This window comes from Pelophylax lessonae (genome assembly GCF_965119305.1).
Source record: "Pelophylax lessonae genome assembly, chromosome: 7".
Classification (NCBI taxonomy): domain Eukaryota; kingdom Metazoa; phylum Chordata; class Amphibia; order Anura; family Ranidae; genus Pelophylax; species Pelophylax lessonae.
The window spans coordinates 62,161,392-62,173,642 of record NC_138774.1 but is presented as its reverse complement, the minus strand read 5'-3'; the positions used below and the strand labels follow the sequence as shown (position 1 = coordinate 62,173,642).

At 43.4% G+C, this 12,251-nt stretch overlaps 1 protein-coding gene across 1 annotated transcript in view; it reads left to right on the top strand.

The window, feature by feature from the left end:
- The window catches only part of LOC309559995 (complement factor B-like), a 230,250-nt gene that overhangs the window by 85,633 nt on the left and 132,366 nt on the right, over positions 1–12,251 (top strand). Inside the window, exons 8-10 of the mRNA XM_082263476.1 lie at positions 4,568–4,709; positions 5,049–5,180; positions 5,769–5,861. Of these exons, the coding sequence (XP_082119602.1) occupies positions 4,568–4,709; positions 5,049–5,180; positions 5,769–5,861 (367 nt within the window). The remainder of the gene's footprint in view (positions 1–4,567; positions 4,710–5,048; positions 5,181–5,768; positions 5,862–12,251) is intronic.

Below are 12,251 nucleotides of genomic sequence, written 5' to 3'. Positions count from 1 at the left end.
TTCAAGGTACAGGTGACGATAAAGGGGCAGGCTGGTGTAGTAATTGTCTACATAAAGATGGTATCCTTTTTTGAACAGGGGGTATGCCAGGTCCCAGACAATTTTCCCACTGGTTCCAATGTATGTTGGGCATTCGGGGGCTGGAGATGGGAGTCTTTGCCTTCATACACACGAAAGGCATAGACATACCCAGTGGCTCTCTCGCAAAGTTTGTTCATTTTCAACTCATACCTGGCTCTCTTATTTGGGATGTATTGCTTGAAGTGCAGCCGGCCAGTAAAATGAATAAGGGATTCATCCACACAGATGTTTTTGTCTGGGACATACACTTCCGCAAATTAAAAAAAAAAAAAAGATTTATTAGGGGGCACAATTTATATAGTTTGTCGTGGTTGGGATGATCTCGGGGAGGGCACTGTGAATTGTCATTGAAATGGAGGAAGCGCATGATCATGTCATACCGTGATCTGGACATGACAGAGGAAAAAAGAGGAATGTGGTGGATGGGGTGGCAGGACCAGTAAGCATGGACTTCTTAGAAAGCCCCATATTGAGTGTAAGGCCCAAAAATATTTTAAATTCGTCCAGTGTAAGACGGTGCCAATTGAACATACGGCCGTAGGAAGAATTGAGGTTGGAGGCAATAAATTGATCTGCATAAAGGTTGGTTTGGTCCACCATGTACTGCAGTAACTCTTGGGGAAAAAAAAAAAATAAAAAAAATCTAATAGGGAAAAATTGGAAGTGTTGGACTGCACACCTGGCTGTGCGGTGAAAGGGGGGATTATAGTTGATCCTGAGCTGGCAGGCAACCATACGTGGTTTGCCAGGGCATCGGGAAGGTGGGTTTGGGCCCGGCTTCTTCGGGTAACACTTGTTATTCCAGTGCTGATACTGGGCTCCTCTTCTTGGGGTGTAGCTGCGGCGGTGTTGGTGCTGCTGGTTGTAGGAAGGTCTTCTGGGCTTACCCTCCTTATCCTTTTAGGAGGAGGGACTGTTTCCTCCTTGGATTCAAGGTCTGATCCGTTATCCTCTACTGGCTCGTATTCCGAACCATTATCAGATGATGCGAGCTCCCCGATGCATGGTTAGCATTTCATATGCCTCCTCTGCTGTGAAAAGCCTTTTAGACATACTGGCAGTACTGATGGGTACTGGCGGTACTGATGGTACTGATGGGTACTGGCGGTACTGATAGTACTGATGGGTACTGGCGGTACTGATGGGTACTGGCGGTAGTGATGGTACTGATGGGTACTGACGGTACTGGTGGGTACCGGTGGGTACTGGTGGTACTGATGGGTACTTGCGGGCTGTTGGATGTGCTGACAGATGATCCAGAAGAGCTGACAGATCCAGATGTTCTGACAGATCCAGATATGACAGGGATGGGCTGGCTGTGACACTAGGTGACAGGTTCTCTTTATTGGGGGGGGGGGAGGGGGGCTGTGTAGTGCACCTTGTACAGTAAAAATAAAGAAATGTAACTCACTGATCACTGATCTCTGCTGTTCTCCTCACAAGATCGGTGTGTGTGAGGAGAACAGCTTAGATCAGTACTAACGGCTCTCCTGTGTTATGATTGTGACTGGCTGTGATTGGACACAGCCGATCACGTGGTAAACAGCCAATTTTATTGGCTGTTTACCCTGATCGGGTATGCGCTGTGTCCGAGGGACACACTACATGCCCGATCGCCGCGGTGCGCGCACTCAGGAGCACGCGCCAGCTGATTATCCTGCCCGCCGTCATATGACGTCGGGTCAGGATAACTCAACCACATTCCCGCCGTCATTGTAATAGGGCGGGCGGGAAGTGGTTAACACATTCTGAGTTTACAATATGCAGAACAGCTGAAGCTATACCAGAAAGGAACAGTAGACGGTGCCTGCGCTCTGCATATAACTAACTTGTGTGAATCAAGAAAACCCAACATGTAATTTTAAACAACATAAACACAAGTATACTGAATAAAGTCTGGTGGACAGAACAATGAGGTGCCATGTTGAACTTCCAGTGACCAGTATGAGAGAGTGAGAGTGATAACACCAAATTTAACACACCTGTTCCCCATTCACACCTGAGACCTTGTAAAACTAACAAGTCACATGACACCGGGGAGGGAAAATGGCTAATTAGACCCAATTTGGACATGTTCACTTAGCAAAGCTGACCGACGTGTACTGCCAGCAGTTGTTGCCAGCAGTTTAGACATTAATGGCTGTGTGTTGGGTTATTTTGAGGGGGCAGCAAATTTACACTGTTATACACGCTGTACACTCACTACTTAACATTGTAGCAAAGTGTAATTTCTTCAGTGTTGTCACATGAAAAGATATAATAAAATATTTACAAAAATGTGAGGTGTGTACTCACTTTTGTGAGATACTGTGTGTGTGTGTATATATAGTGTATATTATATTTAATCTAATTGCACTAATGATTTATACAGTGTTTTTTATATGTTCACATATTTTTGCAGTGTTACTGTATACATTATTTTTTATTTCTGTTTGATATATTTACTGATTCACTTAATAAGGCATTTTAGAACATAGAGAGGTCGGGTTCTGCCACTAACTGCCTTTTCTAGCACCACACTTAGCTAGCCATAGATGGATAGAATTTAGATCAATGTATGGCCATTCCTGCTCGATAGAAGCCAATCCAACAATCAACTTCTGTCAAAGATGAATGTTGAAATGGTGGAAGACTTTTGTCGATCAGCAATTGCATTCATTGTATTCTGACAGCAAAGGAATCCAACTTTCAGAATACAATGGCACAGCGGGTAGCATTCTTCCATTCACCTTGCTTGTGTGGATGGGGGAATCTGTTTAATATTTTTTTGTAAAAGAAATGCGAGTCATTTATGGCCAGCCTTACATATGGGGCACATAGACTGAAGTCAGAAACTGCAATGGTGTATATGCCATTAACTAGGTAATCCCTGTAGAGCTGCTGCACGAACAGAAAGTCAATGTCCTATTGGGGGCTGCACTGCATTTTCCAAGAGTATGAGGCAGGAAGCAAATCTGGTGAACCTATGTTGGTGTTTCTAGGATGAAATCAATTTAGCCACAATGTGGAAGGAACGTGCTGGCATAGTGGGCTCCAAGTAGCAACCATTTAAAAAAAGGAGACTGTCTGTGAAGGCTCTCATTGGTATGGTACGGCTGGTAGTAGTTAGTCACATTCAACTAGATGTGTTATATAATGTTGATGATATCTCACTTCTCACCCAAGCAGTTTTCTTGTATTGAGCGTCAGAAACATTCCCAAGCACATTGTAGCCAACTTAATGGACAGGGACCTTAATCCAATGACCACAGAATGTTGATTGTCCAAACACATGTAAGGTAAACCATTCGATTTTACACTTGCCTTTCCCCTGGCTTCTGCCCAAAGCACCTAGGTGAGGATTACCGAATCATCATCTTTCTGGTGGGATCCAGGGGAATGTTGAGTAGCCCAAATCTCACTGAGAAGAAGATCCTACACTGTACTGCAGCATCTTCACACAAAATTTGGAGTACTCAGCATTATCCAGGATCTTGTTGGCAGGAAGATAAATTCATGCCCTATACCAGTGGTTCTCAATTCCGGTCCTCGGGACCCACTAACAGGCCAGATTTTAAGTATTACCTTGGGGGATGCAGACTAGAATACTGCAATCACTGAGCAGCAAATGAGATCACCTGTGATGTAATTTAGTTATCTTGCAAACCTGGCCTGTTGGTGGGTCCCGAGGACCGGAGTTGAGAACCACTGCCCTATACTACAGAAGCTGGGGTCACAGTAAGTATATCATCTACATTTTTTCCCCTACAGATGTATTAAGTCTATGTACCAAGGGGCAGAGGGGGGGGCACATTTAAAAAACAGACCTTGGATGGAGATGCAGTATATAGTTTTTTTTTTTAAACAACTTTTATTTTAATAATTTTACATACAGATAAGAATGCTGGAAGAAAGTATACAGAGTTCAACATAAGCAGTTATAACAAAATCGATTAAACAGAATACCATCCAGTCTATAGACTGGGGGGAAGATAAAGGGAAGGGGGAGAGGGATTGGAGGAGTGAAAAGGGAAAATCTCACTCCCCCAAGTGCATGATCGATGCACGTGCCTTTAAACAGGTAAAGAGAGTCCAATAGAACCAACTACGACTGAATCTTTCCTCCTGTCTTGAAGAGAGGCTGTAATGCTTTCCATTAAGTGAATTTTGACAATTTTCTTAAACCAAATGAATAGCGATGGGGAGGTATACCCTTTTTCAGACTAACGGTATGCAGGCACAGGCAGCATTCAACAGAGAATTTTTATAGTGTTTCTTAGAGAGGTCAGAGTGGTGCAGTAGTTACCTAGCTGGGGCATGGAGATATTTTAAACCTTTCAGATTACTATAGCCACACCTGTTGAACAGTTAAGGCTTATTACACTTTGCCTATCCTCCTTGTATTTTACTTTGTTGTTATTAATAGGAATTGTAATAACTATATGATCTGACAATCTTTGACTTGGCATTATATCTTATATTAATGCATACACATGTTTGTTTGTAGGTTTCCAGCTTTGATTTTGCACCTCGGTATTCAGTCCTCACCTATGCTTCACACATAAAAAATATTGTGACTCTTTCAGAGTCTGATATCAATACAGAACCTGAAAACGTTATAGAAGCAATTAAAAAATGTAAATATTCAGGTAAAGTATTATCTGGATTATTCAATTACCAATTCACAAAAGAATGATATTTAACTTATATGTGGAGACTGGTGACTGAGTGAGCTCTTTATTCTACTCTGACATGTTGCCAAAATTTTTCCTGTCATTCTTGATGAAACTATATGTTTATCTCTGGTTGAAGAATCTCCAATTGTCTCATGCTGGGGTTTGTACTTCCCTTACAGCTGGTGGGGATGTATATATTGCCTCCTCCCATAGCTGTAAGACCATCATGTGCCCAAGTGCTATATACACTATATCACTTTTCAGAAGATGTCCTTGTTCACGGTTGTTTTTTTTCCATTTATAATCCCACAGAACATGATGATAAACAAGGAACTAATACACGGGGTGCCCTTCGTGAAATCTATAATCAACTGTCTTTGGATAATTTGAGAAACAAAGACAAATTTTTCGACTATTCTAATATTATTATACTTATGACTGATGGTAAGTGTGTTGTCCAACTCCTGAAAATCTCATCAAGCTCATGCCCTGCTTTTGACAACCTTAGTCAGTCCATTAACTACTACTGACAACTATAGTTAGTCCAGGGTCTACAGTACTCCTGACAACCTTAGTGTTGACTGGTCTACTCATGACAGCCTTAGTCAGTCCATGGTCTGCATATGACAACCTTAGACAGTCCATGGTCTACTCCCGACAACTTTAGTCAGTCTATGGTCTATTCCTAAGAACCTTAGCCAGTTCATGTTTTACTCTTGACGACCTCCTTTATTCTACAGCTTACCACTGATAACCTCCTCCCTTTCCCTATTTATTAAGGCATGCATTAATCAATATTTTGCTCCTAATAACCACCTTTCATGTCTTACACCTGACATCCTCTGTACTTCAATGCGCTACTCCTGTCAATAGCAGTCCATGTCCTATTATTAAAGTCAGGCATTGTCCAACTCTATATAAACACAGTCCATATCTTGCTGATGACAATACCAGCAAGCCTTCATCTTCATAACAGTACTATCAGTGCTTCTGCGTCCACAAAAGAATAACAATTTTTCCTTTACTCCCTAGGAAACCATAATATGGGTGGAGACCCATCTGTGGAAGTAAACAAGATCAGAGAGTTTCTGAATATCAGGAAGAACCATCGTGAAGATAAACTGGGTATGTGGCATCCTGGCTGTAATAGAACCAGACAAGCACCACTCAGGCTTTTAATGAAATCCTGTAAATGGGATACACATAGATGGTTGGGCCTAAAGGGCTGTTACCTTGCCATCTAACTTTATAGGTTCATTCGATTGCTATCTCTTTTGAGGACACAATGTCATTTGAAACATAAGTGTCCAAATCAGAGCCAGATAATGCCAAGGCAATGTATGCAGGAACTTACTGCCTAGTGGATGTCCAATGGACACAGCTACAACCTTCATGCTTCTGCAGTAAACCAAGGGGATAGCATGATTGGTCAAGACTGTACACCTGTCTGTCACTTCACAATGTAGGATGTACATGTGTACTGGTATCTTAAAGGGTGAGCCATGCCAATACAGTTAATGAATATTGCCGCAGGTGTGGTTCCGGACATGTTACAAGATGAACAAACTATGTGGCATTCTCAGCCCACTTCCAGTCTATAGTAACAAAGTTCCCATCAAACTCCGTACCATACTAAATGCAGAAACATATACTGTATAGAGATGGCCTTGCCGTTCGCCCGGCGGTCGGTTTGCGCCGAACTTTGCTCGTTCGCTGTCCGCCGATCACGCAAACATATGGCGATGTTCGCGGCCGCCATATTCTATTACATTGTGAAGAACTTTGACCCATGACACAGCCATCAGGTGGAACAGGACAGCCAATTGAGACATTTCAGCACATGGACATACCCCCTACCTTATAAATAGACCTGATCTGGCTGCCATTTTACATTCTGCTTTTTGTCAGTGTAGGGAGAGGTTTGCTGTGTGCAGCAGGGACAGATTGTCAGTGACACAGATCGCTCTGTTATAGGTCCACAAAAGTCCTTTTAAGGACTGATATTTGGTATAGGTGTACTATCTATATTCTCTCTTTTGTCAGTGTAGGGAGAGGTTTGCTGTGTGGAGCAGGGACAGACTGTCAGTGCCGGTTCACACTTATGCGATGCGGGAACACTGCGAATATATATCTGCGTGTTCCCGCATTGCATCCACAGCACAGGCAGTTCACACTGCCATATGCGATACTCTGGGGGTGTCAATTCAAAGTTAATGACACCCCCAGCTCAGATCGCATATCGCAGTGCGATCTGACAGTTCGCACAGATTTGGATCGCACTAGTGTGAACCACCATGCGATCCGATTCTGCTGCAGAACCAAAAAAAGGGTCCTGTGCGTGTTCACTGCAATTGCGGTGCTAATTCAGCCATACAAACTGTATGGCTTAATTTGCACCAAACAGCCATCGCATGTAATTTTAGGAGCAGTGCGCTCTGAATTACATGCAATCTCTGTGATCGCATCAGTGTGAACCAGCACTGGCAAGTGCCAGTTCCCACTAATGCAAATCACTGATGCGATCACAGAGATCGCATGTAATTCGGAGCGCACTGCTCCTAAAATTACATGCGATGTCTATGCAGTGCAAATTCAGCCATACAGTTTGTATGGCTGAATTTGCACCGCAATCGCAGTGAACATGCACAGGACCCTTTTTTTGATGCGCAGCACAATCGGATCTCATGGTGGTTCACCCCAGTGCGATCCGATTATGTGCGAACTGTCAGATCGCACTGCAATATGCGATCTGAGCTGGGGGTGTCGTTAACTTTGAATTAAATACATATATAAAAAATATGCAAATATACAAAAAACAGTATAGACAAAAGTCCCAAAATCTTAGATGGAGTTGACGGAGGAGAAGGAGGAAACCAGTCCAGATCATCCAATCACCAGTGTGTAGTGGGGAAAGCGTATGATCACCCAAAAGTTACAGTCAAATCTGCTTGCCAGAGAGTTTGACCCTCCTGTTACAGAGCGGTCAAAAAGGGCCAGAGCATTACAGAAGCACTTGACATAAAGGATCCCTCAGAGATCCTCCGGTCTATGATGACACCCAAACTCTCCACTCACAGGACAATGCAGAAGGACAACACCAGCCTGAACCACTTAGAAAGCTCCAACCAGAAAGGTATTACCTCAGGAGGACAAAAGCAGGCCAATGGTGTAGTACGTAAAAACAAGCAACTTTATTAAAAAAGTAATGCAGTTACATGATGTAGATTCAAACAACATGTGAATAAAAACCACGGTATAAATAGAGCGTGCTGCACACCAGAGAGCCCGGTCCGCCTTATGCGTATCGTCATACACTTGACATCATCAGAGGCGTAGCCGTCCGATGGAAGCACGCATTACATAGTTGCCAACATTTGAAAAAAATTTCCAGGGACAGTTTGCAGCACAGCCATCAATTACTTTCCACACCCACTTCCCTGAAGCTCCACCCACTCCACATAAATAATCTACGCCTACTTATCATCAGATTATAGGGTCTACTCAATAAAGAGAGAATTACAGTAAATTGAAAAGGGAGGTGCACATATAATGAATTATATCATAAGTGACGCATGCTCATTGAAAACACTTTGGTTACATTTGCCCTCCCTTAAGGCTGAAATTGTAATTTAAAATGGTTCTTTCAATATATGCTTTTCCAAGTTTTAATGCATACCATTATTTTTGTAAGCAAAGCCTTGCACTCATAAATCCTATGTTTATTTTTGATGAAGGGTAGTAGGTGCAGAATAAGTTTCCAATGGTCCTTGTAGTCCTGTTGTTTAATTCCAGGAAGTGCCTCTGCCTATCTCTTACATTTTCTCCTTTGAATGATTCTACTTGTCAGAGATTGGCCCCCAAACCAAGCTTGTACGAGCTTTCCCAAGCCCGGCAGGCATTGGAACAGCGTATTCGCAGTTACGATGTCGGCCCGCAACCATTTTTTTACAGGCACCGTCTGCCCGTAACGGGCATTTACAGACAGCTGGGACAAATTAAATTACCCGGGACAGGGCCCTTTTTCCCGGATCTGTCCCTGCAAAAATGGGACAGTTGGCAGGTATGGCATTATAAAGCCCCCAACCCGGAAATGACATACCCGGAAGTGATCAAATCCTGCACTCCTCTTGGTCCAGAGCAGCAACCAGCTAAACAGGAAGTGCCAGCCCCCAACCCAGAAATGACATACCCAGAAGTGATCAATTCCTGCACTCCACCTGGTCCAAAGAAGCAACCAGCTAAACAGGAAGTGCCAGCCCCCGACCCGGTGTTCCGTGAAAAAACCATACCAGTAAAAAATCCATACCCTCATCACTTCCGGTGCACCTACGTCAGCACCTACATAATTGAACAGCTGAGGAGCTTACTAGTGCGCATGCTCGGAGGGTATGGAATTTTGACGGTAGTGTGTGTAACGTTACACCGCCTCAGCTGTTGCGGCGGTTACATTAAAACAGCTCGGCTGCAACATGAGTCATCTCCGCTCCTACCCCTGTCACTTCCCTAATCTCGGCTACTAAATATAAAAGCGGCGGCGGGTGTATGAAAATATAAATCACGGAGCCGACATCTCCGTCATTTAGATTTCATACACCCGCCGCCGCTTTTACATTTACTAGCCGAGATCAGGGAAGTGACAGGGATAGGAGCGGAGATGACTCATGTTGCAGCCGAGCTGTTTTAATGTAACCGCCGCAACAGCTGATGCGGTGTAACGTTACACACACTACCATGAAAATTCCATACCCTCCGAGCATGCGCACTTGTCAGCTCCTCAGCTGTTCAATGATGTATCCGGGGCTGTGAGCATGCGCACTGCTACGCTGCTCAGCTGTTCCTGACAGGAAGTGACGTGGCTATGGAATTTTCACGAGTTATGGTTTTCTAACGTTACACCGGAAATTACATACCCGGAAGTGATCAATTCCTGCACTCCACCTGGTCCAGAGCAGCAACCAGCTGAACAGGAAGTGCCAGTCACTCAAGTGTACACAAATTTATAAGCTGGAGCCGATCTCGAACCAGAAAGGAATGTTAATGGGGCCACAAACCTTACAATATATCATAACCCGGAAACCACATACATAAATTTATACGGATATGAGAACATATTAAAGAAAAAAAAAAAAAGTATAAAAAATGTACTCAGCCCGGAAATGACATACCCGGAAGTAGCCTGTCGATGTGTTCCATTAAGCTATAAGCCACAACTATCTCTGCCGGTAGTGACAACTCTAATGTCAGCACAGTCCGGTATGCTGTAGCTAAACATGGGCTCAGGAAGGCACACTAATAGGGCCATGATCGTTAATAACATATTACAAAGCTCATATGCATGTAATAAAAACATAGTGCTCTGCATCAGATCAATAAATGATACCATAGCAAATAGATAAACCGAGAGTGGCAGTCAATCCAGGTCACACCATTAGTGAATATGCTTATAACAGCATACTTGGCAACTGTCTCTTTTTTCCTGGGACAGTCCCTGCAAAAAGGAGCCTGTCCCAGGTGATTTATATTGTCCCTGGAAGCGCCTGTTAATCGGGCTGCCCATAAATGTTACGCAGAAGTAGTGCAGCTGAATGGGAGACTTATTCCAACTCTGCTACTGTGGCCTTAAGTTTGAAATTCCCTTTTGAATTTCCTGTAATTCTCTCTATATTGAGTAGACTCTATAATCCGATAAATAGGCGAGATTAATTATGCAGAGTGAGCTTCAGAGAAGTGGGTGTGGTAATTGATAGCTGTGCTGCAAAGTGTCCCTGGAAATTTTTTTTAAATGTTGGCAACTATGTAATAGATGTGAGTCCCTATATATATATATATATATATATATATATATATATAAATATGTGTTGTCCTTCTGCATTGTCCTGTGAGTGGAGAGTTTGGGTGTCATCATAGACCGGAGGAACTCTGAGCGATCCTTTATGTCAAGTGCTTCTGGAATGCTCTGGCGCTTTTTGACCGCTCTGTAACAGGAGGGTCAAACTCTCTGGTAAGCAGATTTGACTGTAACTTTTGGGTGATCATACGCTTTCCCCACTACACACTGGTGATTGGATGATCTGGACTGGTTTCCTCCCTCTCCTCCATCAACTCCATCTAAGACTTTGGGACTTTTGTCTATACTGTTTTTTGTATATTTGCATATTTTTTATATATGTATTTAATTTTGGCGCTGCTCCCATTTAATTACTATCAGTGTATGGGTTTGTAATCTACCTATAGAGCTGGCTGCCTATGCTATCTTGATGTAATTCTGAGAGCAGGTATCTTTCTCCCTTTTTTTGTTATCCATTTATTGATTACTTATATCTGCAGCTGGATGTTTCCGTTTAATTTATATTATGGACATATTTGCATTTAGGGCCAGCCATGTCATTAATGCAAGTGAGGCATTTGATGATCTGGATGGGCCCTCACCCACTGATTTGGGTGGAGCTTTTTTGCGTTTGAAAAATATTATGGTTTCCGAGATCCACACCAAATGGGATATTGCTCTTTTGGATAGGTACCTTGAGCTCGGCATGGTCCCTCGAAGCCTCAGGTGGGAGATCAGCCTGCAGGAAGACGGGAAGGACCTGGCATTATGGTTCAAATACTTTAATGACGCTGGTCTTAACATGCTCAGGTTCTTGATTGGTCAGAAAAAGAATAAGTTAACTAGGTTGGACGAGGAAATCTCAAACCTTAAGGTTTCCATGGCTCCCTCTTCTGGAACTATAGAATTTACCAATAGGTCCAACGCACTTAAGAAGGTTTTGGAGAAAGAAGAGGTTGAGCAAAAAGAAGAAAAAGAAATATGCTAGAGACCTCGAGTACTATAAGTCCAATTTAGTTTTCAAATGGCAGAAAAAACAGGAGGAGTCTCGGGTGGAAGCAGGGAACCAATCTTCCTTATCTGGTCCAGCCTCTGGCTCTCGATCCACTAACACCCCCATTAGACAGGTCACTATACCTGTCCATAGAGGGTGGACTAATGTTCGGGGAAGGGGTAATTGACAAAAACCTGCCCCAAATGGTAGGGGAGGTAGGTTCCATCAAAACCCTCCTCGCCCTAATCATGGTTATGGCGGTTATCAGTACCATCAGAATCAGGGAAATCATTACTCTGGTCATGTTGATTATGGTTCTCCATGGAGGGATGGTGGTGCTTCGTATAACCGCTTTGAGCCTCTAGATGAAGACGATTAATATGGGGAGTCAGATGTTGACGCTAGGTATATTACTAAGTATCCCTATAATACTCCACGTAGGGGAGATCATTATGGCCATCAAAACCGGCCAGTGGCTGGCCCCGGGCCCTACCATCAAGGTAGACAAGGGAGTTTTCACAGGACCAGCAACATATCTGTTCAAGATCCAGATCAAAGAGAGGGACCAGAGGGGGGAGGAGGAGCCGACAAAAAAAGAAAGAACCTAAAAGGCGCTGGTATTTTTAACCTCAGCTCCGCTCCCCTCACCGATAACAAGAAATTGGTCCTTAACCATGGTCTCAAATACGCCCCT